This window comes from Coregonus lavaretus (genome assembly GCF_964263955.1).
Source record: "Coregonus lavaretus genome assembly, chromosome: 1".
Lineage (NCBI taxonomy): Eukaryota > Metazoa > Chordata > Actinopteri > Salmoniformes > Salmonidae > Coregonus > Coregonus lavaretus.
In genome coordinates this window covers 9378665-9401500 of record NC_139988.1, presented here as the reverse complement: position 1 = coordinate 9401500, position 22836 = coordinate 9378665, and the positions used below count along the sequence as shown (strand labels likewise).

Below are 22836 nucleotides of genomic sequence, written 5' to 3'. Positions count from 1 at the left end.
GTTGTTATATTGGTTGTTATGTTGTTATATTGGTTGTTATATTGTTATATTGGTTGTTATATTGGTTGTTATATTGTTTTATTGGTTGTTATATTGTTATATTGGTTGTTATGTTGTTATATTGGTTGTTATATTGGTTGTTATATTGTTATGTTGGTTGTTATATTGGCTATTATATTGTTATATTGGTTGTTATATTGTTATATTGGTTGTTATATTGGTTGTTATGTTATTATATTGGTTGTTATATTGTTATATTGGTTGTTATATTGGTTGTTATATTGGTTGTTATGTTGTTATATTGGTTGTTATATTGTTATATTGGTTGTTATATTGGTTGTTATATTGTTTTATTGGTTGTTATATTGTTGTTATATTGGCTGTTATATTGTTATATTGGTTGTTATATTGTTGTTATATTGGCTGTTATATCGTTATATTGGTTGTTATATTGGTTGTTATATTGTTTTATTGGTTGTTATATTGTTGTTATATTGGTTGTTATGTTGTTATATTGGTTGTTATGTTGTTATATTGGTTGTTATATTGTTATATTGGTTGTTATATTGGTTGTTATATTGTTTTATTGGTTGTCATATTGTTATGCAACTCGAACCTTCAGCTCCCGCCACAGATTTTCTATGGGATTAAGGTCTGGAGACTGGCTAGGCCACTCCAGGACCTTAATGTTCTTCTTCTTGAGCCACTCCTTTGTTGCCTTGGCCGTGTGTTTTGGGTCATTGTCATGATGGAATACCCATCCAAGACCCATTTTCAATGCCCTGGCTGAGGGAAGGAGGTTCTCACTCAAGATTTGACGGTACATGGCCCCGTCCATCGTCCCTTTGATGCGGTGAAGTTGTCCTGTTCCCTTAGCAGAAAAACACCCCCAAAGCATAATGTTTCCACCTCCATGTTTGACGATGGGGATGGTGTTCTTGGGGTCATAGGCAGCATTCCTCCTCCTCCAAACACAGCGAGTTGAGTTGATGCCAAAGAGCTCAATTTTGGTCTCATCTGATCACAACACTTTCACCCAGTTCTCCTCTGAATCATTCAGATGTTCATTGGCAAAGTTCAGACGGCCCTGTATATGTGCTTTCTTGAGCAGGGGGACCTTGCGGGCGCTGCAGGATTTCAGTCCTTAACGGTGTAGTGTGTTACCAATTGTTTTCTTTGTGACTATGGTCCCAGCTGCCTTGATATCATTGACAAGATCCTCCCGTGTAGTTCTGGGCTGATTCCTCACCGTTCTCATGATCATTGCAACTCCACGAGGTGAGATCTTGCATGGAGCCCCAGGCCGAGGGAGATTGACAGTTCTTTTGTGTTTCTTCCATTTGCGAATAATCGCACCAACTGTTGTCACCTTCTCACCAAGCTGCTTGGCGATGGTCTTGTAGCCAATTCCAGCCTTATGTAGGTCTACAATCTTGTCCCTGACATCCTTGGAGAGCTCTTTGGTCTTGGCCATGGTGGAGAGTTTGGAATCTGATTGATTGATTGCTTCTGTGGACAGGTGTCTTTTATACATTTAACAAGCTGAGATTAGGAGCACTCCCTTTAAGAGTGTACTCCTAATCTCAGCTCGTTACCTGTATAAAAGACACCTGGGAGCCAGAAATCTTTATGATTGAGAGGGGGTCAAATACTTATTTCCCTCATTAAAATGCAAATCAATGTATAACATTTTTGACATGTGTTTTTCTGGATTTTTTTGTTGTTATTCTGTCTCTCACTGTTCAAATAAACATACCATTAAAATTATAGACTGATCATTTCTTTGTCGGTGGGCAAACGTACAAAATCAGCAGGGGATCAATTACTTTTTTCCCTCACTGTATTGGTTGTTATATTGGTTGTTATATTGGTATATTTGTTGTTATATTGGTTGTTATATTGGTTATATTTTTGTTATATTGTTATGTTGGTTGTTATATTGGTTGTTATATTGTTATACTGGTTGTTATATTGTTATATTTGTTGTTATGTTGGTTGTTATATTGTTGTTATATTGTTATGTTGGTTGTTATATTGGTTGTTATATTGTTATGTTGGTTGATATATTGTTATATTGGTTGTTATATTGTTATACTGTTGTTATATTGTTATGTTGGTTGTTATATTGGTTGTTATATTGTTATATTGGTTGTTATATTGGTTGTTATATTGTTATGTTGGTTGATATATTGTTATATTGGTTGTTATATTGTTATGTTGGTTGTTATATTGGTTGTTATATTGTTATGTTAGTTGTTATATTGGTTGTTGAATTGCCAATATAACAGCCCACTTTGTATCCTCCCAGACCACCTCGTATCCTCCCAGACCACCTCGTATCCTCCCAGACCACCTCGTATCCTCCCAGACCACTTTGCATCCTCCCAGACCACTTCGCATCCTTCCAGCCCACTTCTTCCTCCCAGCCCACTTCGTTTCCTCCCAGCCCACTTCGTATCCTCCCAGCCCATTTCGTATCCTCCCAGCCCACTTCGTATCCTCCCAGCCCACTTCGTATCCTCCCAGCCCACTTCGTATCCTCCCAGCCCACTTTGTATCCTCCCAGACCAATTCGCATCCTTCCAGCCCACTTCGTATCCTCCCAGCCCACTTCGTATACTCCCAGCCCACTTCGTATCCTCCCAGCCCACTTCGTATCCTCCCAGACCAATTCGCATCCTTCCAGCCCACTTCGTATCCTCCCCAGCCCACTTCGTATCCTCCCAGCCCACTTCGTATCCTCCCAGCCCACTTTGTATCCTCCCAGACCAATTTGCATCCTTCCAGCCCACTTCGTATCCTCCCAGCCCACTTCGTATCCTCCCAGCCCACTTCGTATCCTCCCAGCCCACTTTGTATCCTCCCAGACCAATTCGCATCCTTCCAGCCCACTACTTCCTCCCAGCCCACTTCATATCCTCCCAGCCCACTTCATATCCTCCCAGCCCACTTCGTATCCTCCCAGCCCACTTCGAATCATCCCAGCTCACTTCGTATCTTCCCAGCCCACTTTGTATCCTCCCAAACCATTTTGTATTCTCCCAGACCACTTCGTAATCTCCCAGACCACTTCGTATCCTCCCAGACCACTTCGTATCCTCCCAGCCCACTTCGTATCCTCCCAGACCACTCCGTATCCTCCCAGCCCACTTTGTATACTCCCAGACCACTTCGCATCCTTCCAGCCCACGTCTTCCTCCCAGCCCACTTCGTATCCTCCTAGCCCACTTCGTATCATCCCAGCTCACTTTGTATCCTCCCAGCCCACTTTGTTTCCTTCCAGACCACTCTGCATCCTCCCAGCCCACTTCGCATCCTCCCAGACAATTCGTATCCTCCCACTTCGTATCCTCCCAGACCACTTCATAACCTCCCATACCACTTCGTATCCTCCCATTCCACTTAGTATAATCCCAGACCACTTCGTATCCTCCCAGCCCACTTCGTATCCTCCAAACCCACTTCATTTCCTCCCAGACCACTTCACTTCCTCCCAGACCACTTCCCATCCTCCCAGACCACTTCGCATCCTTACAGCCCACTTCACTTCCTCCCAGCCCACTTCGCATCATCCCAGCCCACTTCGCATCCTCCCAGCCCACGTCGCATCCTCCCAGACCACTTCGTATTCTCCCAATTCGTATCCTTCCAGACCATTTCGTATCCTCCCAGCCCATTTCATTTCCTCCCTGCCCACTTCGTATCCTCCCAGCCCACTTAGTATCCACCCATACCACTTCGCATCCTCCCAGACCACTTTGAATCGTCCCAGACCACTTTGAATCGTCCCAGCTCACATCGTATCTTCCCAGCCCACTTTGTATCCTCCCAGAACACTTCGTATCCTCCCAGACCACCTCGTATCCTCCCAGACCACTTTGAATCCTCCCAGACCACTTCGCATCCTCCCAGACCACTTTGCATCCTTCCAGCCCACTTCTTCCTCCCAGCCCACTTCGTATCCTCCCAGCCCACTTCGTATCCTCCCAGCCCACTTCGTATCCTCCCAGCCCACTTCGTATCCTCCCAGCCCACTTCGTATCCTCCCAGCCCACTTTGTATCCTCCCAGACCAATTCGCATCCTTCCAGCCCACTACTTCCTCCCAGCCCACTTCTGAGGCGGCAGGTAGCTTAGTGGGTAAGAGCATTGTGCCAGTAACCGAAAGGTCGCTGGTTCTAATCCCCGAGCCGACTAGGTGAAAAATCTGTCGATGTGCCCTTGAGCAAGGCACTTAACCCTAATTGCTCCTGTAAGTCGCTCTGGATAAGAGCGTCTGCTAAATGACAAAAAATAAAAAAAATAAAAAATAAAAAAATAGTATCCTCCCAGCCCACTTTGTATCCTCCCAGACCAATTCACATCCTTCCAGCCCACTTCTTCCTCCCAGCCCACTTCGTATCCTCCCAGCCCACTTTGTATCCTCCCAAACCATTTTGTATTCTCCCAACCCACTTCGTAATCTCACAGACCACTTTGTATCCTCCCAGACCACTTCGTATCCTCCCAGCCCACTTCGTATCCTCCCAGACCACTTCGTATCCTCCCAGCCCACTTTGTATCCTCCCAGCCCACTTCGCATCGTCTCAGCCAACTTTGTATCATCTCAGACCACTTTGTATCATCCCAGACCACTTCGTATCCTCCCAGACCACCTTGTATCCTCTCAGACCACTTCTTCCACCCAGCCCACTTCGTATCCTCCCAGCCCACTTCGTTTCCTCCCAGCCCACTTCGTTTCCTCCCAGCCCTTTTCGTATCCTCCCACTTCGTATCCTCCCAGACCAATTTGTATCCTCCAAGACCACTTCGCATCCTTACAGCCCACTTCGCATCCTTCCAGCCCACTTCGTTTCCTCCCAGACCAATTCGTATCCTCCCAGACCACTTTGTATCTTCCCAGACCACTACGCATCCTCCCAGCCCACTTCGCATCCTCCCAGACCACTTCGCATCCTCCCAGACCACTTCGCATCCTCCCACTTCGTATCCTCCCAGACCACTTCGTATCCTCCTAGACCACTTCGTATCCTCCCAGACCACTTCCCATCCTCCCAGACCACTTCGCATCCTCCCAGCTCACTTCGTATCCTCCCAGACCTCCTCCCAGACCACTTCGTATCCTCCCAGCCCACTTTGTATCCTTCCAGACTATTTCGTATACTCCCAGACCACTTCGTATCCTCCCAGACCACTTAGTATCCACCCATACCACTTTGCATCCTCCCAGCTCACTTCGTATCTTCCCAGCCCACTTTGTATCCTCCCAGACCACTTCGTATCCTCCCAGACCACTTCGTATCCTCCCAGACCACCTCGTATCCTCCCAGACCACTTCGTATCCTCCCAGACAACTTTGCATCCTCCCAGACCACTTCGCATCCTTCCAGACCACTTCTTCCTCCCAGCCCACTTCGTATCCTCCCAGCACACTTAGTTTCCTCCCAGCCCACTTCGTTTCCTCCCAGCCCACTTCGTTTCCTCCCAGCCCACTTCGTATCCTCCCAGCCCACTTCGTATCATCCCAGCCCATCCTCCCAGCCCATCCTCCCAGACCACTTCGTATCCTCCCAGACCACTTCGTATCCTCCCAGCACATTTCGTATCCTCCCAGCCCACTTCGTTTCCTCCCAGCCCACTTCGCATCGTCCCAGCTCACTTCGTATCTTCCCAGCACACTTTGTATCCTCCCAGACCACTTTGTATCCTCCCAGACCACCTCGTATCCTCCCAGACCACCTCGTATCCTCCCAGACCACTTTGCATCCTCCCAGACCACTTTGCATTCTCCCAGACCACTTCGCATCCTTCCAGCACACTTCTTCCTCCCAGCCCACTTCGTTTCCTCCCAGCCCACTTCGTTTCCTCCCAGCCCACTTCGTATCATCCCAGCCCATCCTCCCAGCCCATCCTCCCAGACCACTTTGTATCCTCACAGACCACCTCGTATCCTCCCAGACCACCTCGTATCCTCCCAGACCACTTTGCATCCTCCCAGACCACTTTGCATCCTCCCAGACCACTTTGCATCCTTCCAGCCCACTTCTTCCTCCCAGCCCACTTCGTTTCCTCCCAGCCCACTTCGTTTCCTCCCAGCCCACTTCGTATCATCTCAGCCCATCCTCCCAGCCCATCCTCCCAGACCACTTCGTATCCTCCCAGACCACTTCGTATCCTCCCAGACCACCTCGTATCCTCCCAGGCCACTTTGTATCCTCCAAAACTATTTCGTATACTCCCAGACCACGTAGTATCCACCCATACCACTTCACATCCTCCCAGACCACTTCACATCGTCCCGGCTCACTTCGTATCTTCCCAGCCCACTTTGTATCCTCCCAGACCACTTCGTATCCTCCCAGACCACCTCGTATCCTCCCAGACCACTTCGTATCCTCCCAGACCACCTCGTATCCTCCCAGACCACTTCGTATCCTCCCAGCCCACTTAGTTTCCTCCCAGCCCACTACGTATCCTCCCAGCCCACTTCGTATCATCCCAGCCCATCCTCCCAGCCCATCCTCCCAGACCACTTCGTATCCTCCCAGACCACTTAGTTTCCTCCCAGCCCACTTCGTTTCCTCCCAGCCCACTTCGTATCCTCCCAGCCCACTTTGCATCCTCCCAGACCACTTCGTATCCTCCCAGCCCACTTCGTTTCCTCCCAGCCCACTTCTTCCTCCCAGCCCACTTTGTTTCCTCCCAGCCCACTTCGTTTCCTCCCAGCCCACTTCGTATCCTCCCAGCCCACTTCGTATCATCCCAGCCCATCCTCCCAGCCCATCCTCCCAGACCACTTCGTATCCTCCCAGACCACTTCGTATCCTCCCAGCACATTTCGTATCCTCCCAGCCCAGTTCGTTTCCTCCCAGCCCACTTCGCATCGTCCCAGCTCACTTCGTATCTTCCCAGCCCACTTTGTATCGTCCCAGACCACTTCGTATCGTCCCAGACCACCTCATATCCTCCCAGACCACTTCGCATCCTCCCAGACCACTTTGCATCCTCCCAGCACATTTCGTATCCTCCCAGCCCACTTCGTTTCCTCCCAGCCCACTTCGTATCCTCCCAGCCCACTTCGTATCATCCCAGCCCATCCTCCCAGCCCATCCTCCCAGACCACTTCGTATCCTCCCAGACCACTTCGTATCCTCCCAGCACATTTCATATCCTCCCAGCACATTTCATATCCTCCCAGCACACTTCGTATCTTCCCAGCCCACTTTGTATCCTCCCAGACCACTTCGTATCCTCCCAGACCACCTCGTATCCTCCCAGACCACTTCGTATCCTCCCAGACCACTTTCCATCCTCCCAGACCCCTTCGCATCCTTCCAGCCCACTTCTTCCTCACAGCCACTTCGTATCCTCCCAGCCACTTCGTTTCCTCACAGCCCACTACGTATCCTCCCAGCCCACTTCGTATCATCCCAGCCCATCCTCCCAGCCCATCCTCCCAGCCCATCCTCCCAGACCACTTCGTATCCTCCCAGACCACTTCGTATCCTCCCAGACCACCTCGTATCCTCCCAGCCCACTTTGTATCCTCCAAAACTATTTCGTATACTCCCAGACCACTTAGTATCCACCCATACCACTTCACATCCTCCCAGACCACTTCACATCGTCCCGGCTCACTTCGTATCTTCCCAGCCCACTTTGTATCCTCCCAGACCACTTCGTATCCTCCCAGACCACCTCGTATCCTCCCAGACCACTTCGTATCCTCCCAGCCCACTTCGTTTCCTCCCAGCCCACTTCGTATCCTCCCAGCCCACTTTGCATCCTCCCAGACCACTTCGTATCCTCCCAAACCACTTCGTTTCCTCCCAGCCCACTTTGTTTCCTCCCAGCCCACTTAGTTTCCTCCCAGCCCACTTCGTATCCTCCCAGCCCACTTCTTCCTCCCAGCCCACTTTGTTTCCTCCCAGCCCACTTCGTTTCCTCCCAGCCCACTTCGTTTCCTCCCAGCCCACTTCGTATCCTCCCAGCCCACTTCGTATCATCCCAGCCCATCCTCCCAGCCCATCCTCCCAGACCACTTCGTATCCTCCCAGACCACTTCGTATCCTCCCAGCACATTTCGTATCCTCCCAGCCCAGTTCGTTTCCTCCCAGCCCACTTCGCATCGTCCCAGCTCACTTCGTATCTTCCCAGCCCACTTTGTATCCTCCCAGACCACTTCGTATCGTCCCAGACCACCTCATATCCTCCCAGACCACCTCATATCCTCCCAGACCACTTCGTATCCTCCCAGACCACTTTGCATCCTCCCAGACCACTTTGCAACCTTCCAGACCACTTCGCATCCTTCCAGCCCACTTCTTCCTCCCAGCCCACTTCGTATCCTCCCAGCCCACTTCGTATCCTCCCAGACCACTTCGCATGCTTCCAGCCCACTTCTTCCTCCCAGCCCACTCCGTATCCTCCCAGCCCACTTCGCATCGTCCCAGCTCACTTCGTATCTTCCCAGCCCACTTTGTATACTCCCAGACCACTTCGCATCCTCCCAGCCCACTTCGCATCCTTCCAGCCCACTTCGCATCCTCCCAGACCACTTCGTATCCTCCCACTTCGTATCCTCCCAGACCACTTCGTATCCTCCTAGACCACTTTGTATCCTCCCAGACCACTTCGCATCCTTACAGCCCACTTCTCATCCTTCCAGTCCACTTCGTCTCCTCTCAGTCCACTTCGTATCCTCCCAGCCCACTTTGTATCCTCCCAGCCCACTTTGTATCCTCCCAGACCACTCCGCATCCTATAAGTTCCCCTATGTTATGTTTGTATCTTGTGTGTTATTGTTCCACCTGTCGTGTTTTGATAGGTTCGGTGCCTTGGCTCTACGTAGTTGTTTTACGCACTCCGCGTGTTTTGACTCTTCTTGTTGTTTTACGCACTGCGCGTATTTGTTCGCCTCCAGTGTTTTTGAGGCCGTTTATTTTGTGTCTATTTCAAGTGTTAGTAAATTCGTCTTGACTTATCCTCGTTGTCCTGCGCTTGACTCTACCACCGCATCCACATCAGCACACCCTGACAGAATAACACACCACCTATGGAGTCAGCAGGAGCAGCGGCGGTAGCCGAGTCACTGGAGGATCGGGTCAGGAGCCAGGACGCCATGATCCATCGACTCGGCTCCGCCATGCAAGGCGTCATGGACACTCTGCGCCGATGGGAAAGAGAAGGCCTGCCCACACCTCCTCCTACCTTACCACCACCATCGGCCAGCCCCATCATACCAGCTCCGGAGTCCAGTGGGATTCGGCTCTCGCTCCCGAGGGCATATGATGGCACCGCAGCCGGGTGTCAGGGGTTCCTCCTTCAGGTGGAACTTTACCTGGCAACCATACACCCGGCGCCCTCGGGATACGAGAGCGTTTCCGCCCTCATCTCCTGTCTCTCCGGCAAGGCATTGGAGTGGGCCAATGCCGAATGGAGGGGAATAGACGCCGCCACCATCAGCTACGCGGAGTTCTCCCGCCGCTTCAGGGCTGTGTTCGATCACCCCCCAGAGGGTAAAGCGGCGGGAGAGTGTCTGTTCCACCTCCGACAGGGGAAGAGGAGCGCACAGGAGTTCGCCCTGGACTTCCGGACTCTAGCGGCGGATGCGGGGTGGAATGAGAGGGCCCTCATCGACCACTATCGGTGCAGCCTGCGAGAGGACGTTCGACGAGAGTTGGCCTGCAGGGACACCAATCTAACCTTCAACCAGTTGGTGGACATGTCAATCCGTCTGGATACCCTGCTGGCCACCCGCGGACGTCCGGAGTTGGGGCCGTCCATTCCATCCCCCAGCACCTCCGAGCCGAGCCCTATGGAGCTCGGAGGTGCTGGCGCTAGAGAGAAGAGGAGAGAGATCCGGAGGGAGGTCGTCCCCTGCACCAACTGTGGCCGTAGAGGACACACTGCGGTTCGGTGCTGGGGAGGGCCTCCAGGGGATCGAGGCAACAGGGCACGCACTGGGGAGTCATTCCAGGTGAGTAGGCGCCCAACTCACCCAGAGCTCTCTGTTGTTCATTTATGTATACCTGTAGTATTTCCCCTGGTTGCATCTCATTCCCAGCATAAGGCGCTAGTCGATTCAGGCGCAGCTGGGAATTTTATTGATCGGAATTTTTGTGTGAAGTTAGGGATTCCCCTCCTACCCGTAGATGTGCCTTTCCCTATTCATGCCCTAGATAGCCGTCCGTTGGGATCTGGTTTGATTAGGGAGGTCACAGCACCACTAAAGATGACGGCGCAGGGGGGTCATGAAGAGATCATTCAGTTATATCTGATCGACTCTCCTGTGTATCCCGTGGTGTTGGGGCTTCCTTGGTTAATCACCCATGACCCCACCATTTCGTGGCAACAGAGGGCTCTCAAGGAGTGGTCTAACCAGTGTGTTGGGCGATGTCTAGGGGTTTCCGTAGGGGCGACCACGGTGGAAAGTCCGAACCAATTGCCCGCATTGCACATTCCTCCTGAGTATGAGGATTTGGCACTCGTGTTCAGCAAGACTAGGGTGACGCAATTGCCACCTCATAGACAGGGGGATTGTGCGATAGACCTCCAGGCAGGCGCTGCACTTCCACGGAGTCATGTGTATCCTCTGTCTCAAGAGGAGAAGGCGGCTATGGAGACATACATAGCCGAGTCTCTGAGACAGGGATACATACGGCCCTCCACTTCCCCTGCATCCTCAAGTTTCTTTTTTGTGAAGAAGAAGGATGGAGGGTTGCGCCCGTGTATTGATTACCGTAGTCTCAATCAGATCACAGTGAAATATAGTTATCCACTCCCTCTGATTGCGAGTATGACGGAATCATTACACGGAGCGCGTTTCTTCACAAAACTGGATCTCAGGAGCGCCTACAACTTGGTGCGCATTAGGGAGGGAGATGAATGGAAGACAGCATTTAGTACTACCTCGGGTTTCCACCCTGAGAGTAATGGGCAGGTGGAGAGAGTGAACCAGGATGTGGGTAGGTTTCTGAGATCGTATTGCCAGGACCGGCAGGAGGAGTGGTCGGGGTATATCCCCTGGGCGGAGATTGCCCAGAATTCTCTTCGCCATTCCTCTACTAATCTGACCCCTTTCCAGTGTGTGTTGGGGTATCAGCCGGTTCTGGCACCATGGCATCAGAGCCAGATCGAGGTGGATGAGTGGTTTCGGCGCTCGGAGGAGACATGGAACGCTGCGCATGTACATCTGCAGCGGGCTATCCGTCGGCAGAAGGCGAGCGCCGATCTCCACCGCAGTGAGGGTCCAGTGTACGCACCTGGAGATCGAGTCTGGCTCTCGACTCGAAACCTGCCCCTTCGCCTGCCCTGCCGGAAGCTGGGTCGGCGGTTTGTGGGGCCATTTAAAGTCCTGAGGAGATTGAACGAGGTATGTTACAGGTTACAACTGCCTAATGATTATCACATTAACCCCTCGTTCCATGTGTCTCTCCTCAGGCCGGTGGTAGCTGGTCCACTCCAGGACAATGAGATACGGGAGACTCCTCCGCCCCCACTGGACATCGAGGGGGCTCCGGCGTACTCAGTCCAGTCCATCGTGGATTTGAGACGTCGGATGGGGGGTCTGCAGTATCTCGTGGAGTGGGAGGGGTACGGCCCGGAGGAACGGTGCTGGGTGCCTAGGAGGGACATTTTAGATCCCTCCCTCCTGACGGAGTTCCACCGGAGTCATCCCACGCGCCCTGCTCCGCGTCCTCCTGGCCGTCCCCGAGGCCAGGGTCGGCGCACGGCTGGAGCTGCGCGTCAAGTGGGGGGGTACTGTCACGGATGCCGCCGAGGCTGCTCCTCCTCCTTGCTCGGGCAGGCTTCGGCGTTCGTCGTCCCCGGAGTACTAGCTACTACCGTTTGATGTTTTCGATGTTTGTTTTGTCATGTCTAGTTAGTGCACCTGTTTCGTATTCTGTATTGATTGTGTCACCTATAAGTTCCCCTATGTTATGTTTGTATCTTATGTGTTATTGTTCTACCTGTCGTGTTTTGATAGGTTCGGTGCCTTGGCTCTACGTAGTTGTTTTACGCACTCCGCGTATTTTGACTCTTCTTGTTGTTTTACGCACTGCGCGAATTTGTTCGCCTCCAGTGTTTTTGAGGCCGTTTATTTTGTGTCTATTTCAAGTGTTAGTAAATTCGTCTTGACTTATCCTCGTTGTCCTGCGCTTGACTCTACCACCGCATCCACATCAGCACACCCTGACAGTCTAAATGACAACCTACAGTTGAAGTCGGAAGTTTACATACACTTAGGTTGGAGTCATTAAAACTCGTTTTTCAACCACTCCACAAATTTCTTGTTAACAAACTATAGTTTTGGCAGGTCGGTTAGGACATCTACTTTGTGCATGACACAAGTAATTTTCTCAACAATTGTTTACAGACAGATTATTTCACTTATAATTCACTGTATCTCAATTCCAGTGGGTCAGAAGTTTACATACACTAAGTTGACTGTGCCTTTAAACAGTTTGGAAAATTCCAGAAAATGATGCCATGGCTTTAGAAGCTTCTGAAAGGCTAATTGACATCATTTGAGTCAATTGGAGGTGTACCTGTGGATGTATTTCAAGGCCTACCTTCACAGTGCCTCTTTGCTTGACATCATGGGAAAATCAAAAGAAATCAGCCAAGACCTCAGAAAACAAATTGTAGACCTCCACAAGTCTGGTTCATCATTGGGAGCAATTTCCAAACGCCTGAAGGTACCACATTCATCTGTACAAACAATAGTATGCAAGTATAAACACCATTGGACCACGCAGCCGTCATACCGCTCAGGAAGGAGACGCGTTCTGTCTCCTAGAGATGAACGTACTTTGGTACGAAACGTGCAAATCAATCCCAGAACAACAGCAAAGGACCTTGTGAAGATGCTGGAGGAAACAGGTACAAACGTATCTATATCCACAGTAAAAAGAGTCCTATAGCGACATAACCTGAAAGGCCGCTCAGCAAGGAAGAAGCCACTGCTCCAAAACCGCCATAAAAAAGCCAGACTACGGTTTGCAACTGCACATGGGGACAAAGATCGTACTTTTTGGAGAAACAATAATAGAACTGTTTGGCCATAATGACCATCGTTATGTTTGGAGGAAAAAGGGAGACGCTTGCAAGCTGAAGAACACCATCCCAACCGTGAAGCACCAGGGTGGCAGCATCATGCTGTGGGGGTGCTTTTCTGCAGGAGGGACTGGTGCACTTCACAAAATAGATGGCATCATGAGGAAGGAAAATGATGTAGATATATTGAAGCAACATCTCAAGACATCAGTCAGGAAGTTAAAGCTTGGTCGCAAATGGGTCTTCCAAATGGACAATGACCCCAAGCATACTTCCAAAGTTGTGGCAAAATGGCTTAAGGACAACAAAGTCAAGGTATTGGAGTGGCCATCACAAAGCCCTGACCTCAATCCTATTGAAAATGTGTGGGCAGAACTGAAAAAGCGTGTGCGAGCAAGGACGCCTACAAACCTGACTCAGTTTTACCAGCTCTGTCAGGTGGAATGGGCCAAAATTCACCCAACTTATTGTGGGAAGCTTGTGGAAGGCTACCTGAAATGTTTGACCCAAGTTAAACAATTTAAAGGCAATGCTACCAAATACTAACTGAGTGTATGTAAACTTCTGACCCACTGGGAATGTGATGATTATTATTATTATTATTATTATTATTATTATTGTGATGAAAGAAATAAAAGCTGAAATTAATCATTATCTCTACTATTATTCTGACATTTCACATTCTTAAAATAAAGTGTTGATCCAAACTGACCTAAAACAGGAAATGTTTACTAGGATTAAATGTCAGGAATTGTAAAAAACTGAGTTTAAATGTTTTTGGCTAAGGTGTATGTAAACTTCCGACTTCAACTGTACCTACCTATCTGACCACTGTGTTGTATTTTGAGTCTGTTCTAAAAGTACCCAGAGCTGAACACACCAAGCTGCCCACTTGGCACAGATGTCAACAAATTTGAATTGAAGGCAGTCAATTCAGGAAGAACATTTAATTTAAAATTAAAAACATTGAAATAAATGGTTTATATTGAGAAGTCATTAAAAATGGATGCAGCTCTTTCAAATGGTTTCATTATTATTTAAGTGTACTTAAATAACAGTTTGAATTGACCCCAGCCCTGAATTGAACTCTATTTAACTGTCATCTGTACTAAACGTGTCCAAAGCTGAACAGTAAACACAGCAGCCCACTGCCATACCTGAGTCTGCGAGGGGCGGAAGGTGCTGCAGCCGAACGACTGCTGCAGTGAGTCCAGGAAGGGCTGGATCTTGTAGAGGCCATGGCTGCCGTGGCTGGAGCGGAAGGCCACGATGTGGAAGTACTTGAGGATCTTCTCGAAGCGCACCTGGCTCATCTTGAGTGCGATGCTGCGGTTGCTAAAGAAGCCGCTGCTCCAGATGCTGAGCACTGACTCACAGCGGTGAACGCTGGTGGAAGTCACGAAGCCCAGGAAGGCCTTCATCTCGGCTGCAGTCACATTTCGCCAGCCCTCGTCGCTGCCGAAGCGCTCCTGGTACTTCTTGGCGTACATGTTGGTCTGCGTCACCATGTTCTGGATGGCGTTGTCAGGCACAAAGAGCTGGAAGAAGTCCATGCAAGTGGCTGTGGCTGGCATTCTCTGGGTAGGGCCTGGTGACAGGGAAAGAGATAGACAGATGATAGAGCTGCAGTCAAAGCATCACTCGCCCATATCAAAACCTGCCTCAGATTGTTATTTTCATTTCACAGCATCAATCACAAATTACTTGTAAATTGAGTCTTACTGTGTAAAGGACTATGATTTCTAAAAGGGAATTACAGTATTTTAAGAGTATGGAGTTCTTTTGTACTCTAAAAAAGCACAACGTGTAGCATTTCTTTGCAGTCTTTGTTATTTGGATTGTGCTGTCAACCCTAGGGCTGCAATCAACTTCTATTCAACATGACAGTAACCATAATGTCATCGAAACAAGAATCAAGCTTTTTGGGCTTGAGGGAAGGGTTCATTTTTGTCATGTGCTACACTATAGTGGATAGAAACAGTCATTGTCTTGTCTCGAACATATCAGATGAAACAATTAATTCCCGCTTATGCAAGCCGACAACTATAACCTTGTTTGGAAAAGCCCACTCTTCGCCATTGACATACTGTAGTTTCCAATGCATGTTAATCCGCACCTCCAACAACGCATCTGTCAAACTACTCAAATTCGCAGATGACACCACTCTGGTCAGTCTCATCACCGATGGCGATCAGTTCATGTACCGTGGAGAGGTCGACCGGCTATCCACTGGGCACAGACGTCAGTTACATTTGGTTGAGTTGTCAACTAATGTGAATTCAATGCGAAATCAACAAATAATGTCACCATGTCATTGGATTAGGTTAAAAGTTGGGTGAAAAAAGGCAACATTTTCTTACATTGATGACTGTCACGCCCTGGCTCTGGGGACTCTTCAATGTTGAGCCAGGGTGTGTAGTTTCTATGTTATGTTTTCTATGTTTGAGTTTCTAGATCGTGTAGATCTATGTTGGCCAGGGTGGTTCCCAATCAGAGGCAGATGTAGTTCGTTGTCTCTGATTGGGGACCATAGTTAGGCAGCCGTTTGGCACCAGTCGGTGTGGGATCTTGTTCCGTATAGGTATGTTATTAGTCTACCTTGGACTTCACGTATCGTTTGTTTGTTGTTTTTGTCGTGTGTTCAGTACTAATAAATATGTACGCTTATCACGCTGCGCCTTGGTCCGTCTCATCCGTAAACGATCGTGACAATGACTTTTTTAAATAATCCAATCAGTTTTCCACATTGATTCATCGTCATCACATTGATTAGTATTTTTTTTATGACATGGAAACAACATTGATTCAACCAGTTTTTGCCCAGTGGGTAGTGGCCTGGTGCAGTCACAATAACCTAGAACACAGACAAAAGCGTGGAGATGGTAGTTGACTTCAGAAAACGCCCCTCACCATCTCTCCCCCTCGAGATTGATGGCTCAAAACTGTTAGCTGAATCATTCAAATTCCTGGGGACCATCATCTCCCACAAACATCACAGCGGTCACCAAGAAGGCCCACCAGCGGATGTACTACTTGCAGAAATCTCCCAGTCAACCCTGATCTGGTTTTACGCATCAATAGTTGAGTCCATCCTCACCTCCTCCATCACCGTCTGGTTTGGGTCTGCCTCTGCCCGCTGCAAGGGCTAACTGCAACGCATTGTCTGGTCTGCAGTGAGGGTCATCGGCTGCCACCTGCCCTCCATCGAGGTCCTGCACTACTCCAGGGCAAGGAGGCGTGCAGGAAAGACCATTGCTGACCCCTCACACCCCCAGTCATCCCCGCTTCCAAAAATTATCCTCTTGCAGGTGGTTCAGGTTAACCATGACCAAAACCTCCCGCCACCTGAAAAGTTTATCCCCCAGGGCTGTGGCCCTCACCAACTGGCCATCTGGTCCATAGAGATTAAAGGAATATGCACTCTATGCTACAGTTTATTAAGTACACCACCCCGTTCACGTAAATGGTTCGCTCCTACAGAAAGTGAGTCACGTGGCCGTGGCTTGCTATATAAAGCAGGCAGACAGGCATCGAGGCATTCAGTTACTTTTCGATTGAAAGTTAGAATGGGCAAAACGAGACAAACAAAAAACATCCAGTCAGTGGAGAGGTCGAAGGATAATGGCAAGAATCGTGCAAGCTAACAGGCGGGCCACAAACAGTCAAATAACAGCACAGTACAACAGTGGTGTGCAGAACGGCATCTCGGAACGCACAACTCGTCGATCCTTGCCACGGATGGGCTATTGCAGCAGACGACCACACCGGGTTTCACTCCTATCAGCTAAAAACAAGAAGAAGTGGCTCCAGTGAGCACATGATCACCAACACTGGAAAATAGAGGAGAGGAAAAACATCACCTGGTCCCACAAATCCTGGTTCCTGTTGCGTCATGCTGATGGCAGAGTCAGGATCTGTCCATGGCCCCATCCTGCCTGGTGTCAACGGTAACGGCTGGTGGAGGTGGTGTATTGGTGTGGGGAATGTTTTCCAGGCACATGTTAGGTCCCTAGATACCAATTGAGCAACGTTTCCATGCCCTGAAGAATTGGCCGTTCTGGAGGCAAAGGGTCCAACCCAGTACAAGAGGGGTGTACCTAATAAACTGAGTGTATATTCATATTGATACTGTACATTTGTACGTCCACTGTATATCAACCGTATACCCACTGTATATCAACCGTATACCCACTAAATATCCACCGTATATCCACTGTATATCAACCGTATACCCACTGTATATCCACTGTATACCCACAGTATATCAACAGTATACCCACTGTATATCCACCGTATATCGACTGTATATCAACCATATACCCACTGTATATCCACCTTATACCCACTGTATATCCACCGTATACCCACTGTATATACACCGTATACCCACTGTATATCAACCGTATACCCACTGTATACCCACTGTATATCAACTGTAAACCCACTGTATATCAACCGTATATCCACCGTATATCCACTGTATATCAACCGAATACCCACAGTATATCAACCGTTTACCCACTGTATATAAACCGTATACCCACTGTATATCCACAGTATATCCACTGTATATCAACCATATACCCACTGTATATCCACCTTATACCCACTGTATATCCACCGTATACCCACTGTATATACACCGTATACCCACTGTATATCAACCGTATACCCACTGTATATCAACCGTATACCCACTGTATACCCACTGTATATCAACTGTAAACCCACTGTATATCAACCGTATATCCACTGTATATCAACCGAATACCCACTGTATATCAACCGTATACCCACTGTATATCAACCGTATACCCACTGTATATCCACCGTATATCCACTGTATATCCACTGTATATAAACCGTATACCCACTGTATATCCACAGTATACCAACAATATACCCACTGTATATCCACCGTATATCAACCGTATACCCACTATATATCAACCATATACCCACTGTATATCCACCGTATACCCACTGTATATCCATTGAATATCCACCGTATACCCACTGTATATCCACCATATACCCACTGTATATCAACAGTATATCCACTGTATATCAACAGTATACCCACTGTATATCAACCGTATACCCACTGTATATCAACCATATACCCAATGTATACCCACTGTATATCAACCATAAACCCACTGTATATCAACCGTATATCCACTGTATATCAACCGAATACCCACTGTATATCAACCGTATACCCACTGTATATCCACCGTATACCCACAGTATATCCACTGTATATCCACCGTATACCCACAGTATACCCACTGTATATCCACCATATATCAACCGAATACCCACTGTATATCAACCGTATACCCACTGTATATCCACTGTATATCAACCGAATACCCACTGTATATCAACCGTATACCCACTGTATATCCACCATATACCCACTGTATATCAACCGTATATCCACTGTATATCAACCGTATACCCACTGTATATCAACCGTATACCCACTGTATACCAACCGTATACCCACTGTATACCCACTGTATATCAACCGTAAACCCACTGTATATCAACCGTATATCCACAGTATATCCACTGTATATCAACCGTATACCCACTGTATATCCACTGTATACCAACAGTATATCAACAGTATACCCACTGTATATCCACCGTATATCCACTGTATATCAACCGTATACCCACTGTATATCCACCTTATACACACTGTATATCCACCTTATACCCACTGTATATCCACCGTATACCCACTCTATATACACCGTATACCCACTGTATATCAACCGTATACCCACTGTATATCAACCGTAAACCCACTGTATATCCACCGTATATCCACTGTATATAAACCGAATACCCACTGTATATCAACCGTATACCCACTGTATATCCACCGTATACCCACAGTATATCCACTGTATATCCACAGTATATCCACTGTATATCCACTGTATATCCACCGTATATCAACCGTATACCCACTGTATATCCACCGTATACCCACTGTATATCAACCGTATACCCACTGTATATAAACCGTATACCCACTGTATATCAACCGTATACCCACTGTATATCCACCGTATATCCACTGTATATCCACTGTATATAAACCGTATATCCACAGTATATCCACTGTATATCAACCGAATACCCACTGTATATCAACCGTATACCCACTGTATATCCACCATATACCCACTGTATATCAACCGTATACCCACTGTATATCAACCGTATACCCACTGTATATCAACCGTATACCCACTGTATATCAACCGTATACCCACTGTATATCAATCGTATACCCACTGTATACCCACTGTATATCAACCATAAACCCATTGTATATCAACAGTATATCCACCGTATATCCACTGTATATCAACCGAATACCCACTGTATATCAACCGTATACCCACTGTATATCCACCGTATACCCACAGTATATCCACAGTATATCCACCGTATACCCACAGTATATCCACTGTATATCCACCATATATCAACCGAATACCCACTGTATATCAACCGTATACCCACTGTATATCCACTGTATATCAACCGAATACCCACTGTATATCAACCGTATACCCACTGTATATCCACCATATACCCACTGTATATCCACCATATATCCACTGTATATCAACCGTATACCCACTGTATATCAACCATATACCCACGGTATATCCACCGTATACCCACTGTATATCCACTGAATATCCACCGTATACCCACTGTATATCCAACGTATACCCACTGTATATCAACCGTATACCCACTGTATATCAACCGTATACCCATTGTATACCCACTGTATATCAACCGTAAACCCACTGTATATCAACCGTATATCCACAGTATATCCACTGTATATCCACCGTATATCCACTGTATATCAACCATATTCCCACTGTATATCCACCATATATCCAATGTATATCCACTGTATATCCACCATATACCCACAGTATATCAACAGTATACCCACTGTATTCACACAGTATATCCACTGTATATCCACCGTATACCCACAGTATATCCACTGTATATCCACCGTATTTCAACCGAATACACACTGTATATCAACCATATACCCACTGTATATCAACTGTATATCAACCGAATACCCACTGTATATCAACCGTATACCCACTGTATATCCACCATATACCCACTGTATATAAACCGTATACCCACTGTATATCAACCGTATACCCACTGTATATCAATCGTATACCCACTGTATACCCACTGTATATCAACCATAAACCCATTGTATATCAACAGTATATCCACCGTATATCCACTGTATATCAACCGAATACCCACTGTATATCAACCGTATACCCACTGTATATCCACCGTATACCCACAGTATATCCACAGTATATCCACCGTATTCCCACAGTATATCCACTGTATATCCACCGTATATCAACCGAATACCCACTGTATATCAACCGTATACCCACTGTATATCCACTGTATATCAACCGAATACCCACTGTATATCAACCGTATACCCACTGTATATCCACCATATACCCACTGTATATCCACCATATATCCACTGTATATCAACCGTATACCCACTGTATATCAACCATATACCCACGGTATATCCACCGTATACCCACTGTATATCCACTGAATATCCACCGTATACCCACTGTATATCCAACGTATACCCATTGTATATCAACCGTATACCCACTGTATATCAACCGTATACCCATTGTATACCCACTGTATATCAACCGTAAACCCACTGTATATCAACCGTATATCCACAGTATATCCACTGTATATCCACCATATATCCACTGTATATCAACCATATTCCCACTGTATATCCACCATATATCCAATGTATATCCACTGTATATCCACCATATACCCACAGTATATCAACAGTATACCCACTGTATTCACACAGTATATCCACTGTATATCCACCGTATACCCACAGTATATCCACTGTATATCCACCGTATTTCAACCGAATACACACTGTATATCAACCATATACCCACTGTATATCAACTGTATATCAACCGAATACCCACTGTATATCAACCGTATACCCACTGTATATCCACCATATACCCACTGTATATCCACCGTATATCCACTGTATATCAACCGTATACCCACTTTATATCAACCATATACCCACTGTATACCCACTGTATACCCACTGTATATCAACCGTATATCCACAGTATATCCACTGTATACCCACCGTATATCAACCGTATACCCACTGTATATCCACCGTATACCCACAGTATATCCACTGTATATCCACCGTATACCCACCGTATATCCACTGTATATCAACCATATACCCACTGTATATCCACCGTATATCCAATGTATATCCACTGTATATCAACCGTATACCCACTGAATATCCACCATATACCCACAGTATATCAACAGTATACCCACTGTATATCCACTGTATATCAACCGTATACCCACTGTATATCAACCGTATACCCACTGTATATCAACCGTATAACCACAGTATATCCACCGTATACCCACTGTATATCCACCGTATATCCACTGTATATCAACCGTATACCTACTATATATACACTGTATATTTGTATATCCACTGCTCATTCTCTTATAGCTCTATGCTCACTCTACCTAGTTGTATATAATGTATGGAAACCACTCTACATAGTTGTATATAATGTATTGAAACCACTCTACCTAGTTGTATATAATGTATGTAAACCACTCCACATAGTTGTATATAATGTATTGAAACCAATCTACCTAGTTGTGTATAATGTATTGAAACCACTCTACATAGTTGTATATAATGTATTGAAACCACTCTACCTAGTTGTATATAATGTAATGAAACCACTCTACCTAGTTGTATATAATGTATTGAAACCAATCTACCTAGTTGTGTATAATGTATTGAAACCACTCTACATAGTTGTATATAATGTATTGAAACCAATCTACCTAGTTGTGTATAATGTATTGAAACCACTCTACATAGTTGTATATAATGTATTGAAACCACTCTACCTAGTTGTATATCATTTATTGAAAACACTCTAACCAGTTGTATATAATGTATGTAAACCATACTACCTAGTTGTATATAATGTATTGAAACCACTCTACCTAGTTGTATATAATGTATTGAAACCACTCTACCTAGTTGTATATAATGTATTGAAACCACTCTACCTAGTTGTATATAATGTATGTAAACAACTCTACCTAGTTGAATATAATGTATGTAAACTTTGTGTAAAGCAGCACCATATCACCAGGTAACATTCTGACTATGTTGACTATCACTAGCACCACCATCACCAGGTAACATCCTGACTATATTGTCTATCACTAGCAGCACCATATCACCAAGAAACATTCTGACTATGTTGTCTATCACTAGCAGCACCATATCACCAAGTAACATTCGGACTATGTTGTCTATCATTAGCAGCACCATATTACCAGGTAACATTCTCACTATATTGTCTATCACTAGCAGCGCCATATCACCAAGTAACATTCTGACTATGTTATCTATCACTAGCAGCACCATATCACCAAGTAACATTCTGACTATGTTGTCTATCACTAGCAGCACCATATCACCAAGTAACATTCTGACTATGTTGTCTATCACTAGCAGCACCATCACCAAGTAACATTCTGACTATGTTGTCTATCACTAGCAGCACCATATCACCAAGTAGAATTCTGACTATGTTGTCTTTCACTAGCAGCA

General features: G+C 46.7%; 1 protein-coding gene across 1 annotated transcript in view; it reads right to left on the bottom strand.

The window, feature by feature from the left end:
* Positions 1-22836, bottom strand: part of LOC311113030 (piggyBac transposable element-derived protein 5-like) — a gene marked incomplete at both ends in the record, with an annotated part of 70146 nt that overhangs the window by 30211 nt on the left and 17099 nt on the right. Inside the window, one exon of the mRNA XM_084156154.1 lies at positions 14216-14646. Within this exon, the coding sequence (XP_084012280.1) occupies positions 14216-14646 (431 nt within the window). The remainder of the gene's footprint in view (positions 1-14215; positions 14647-22836) is intronic.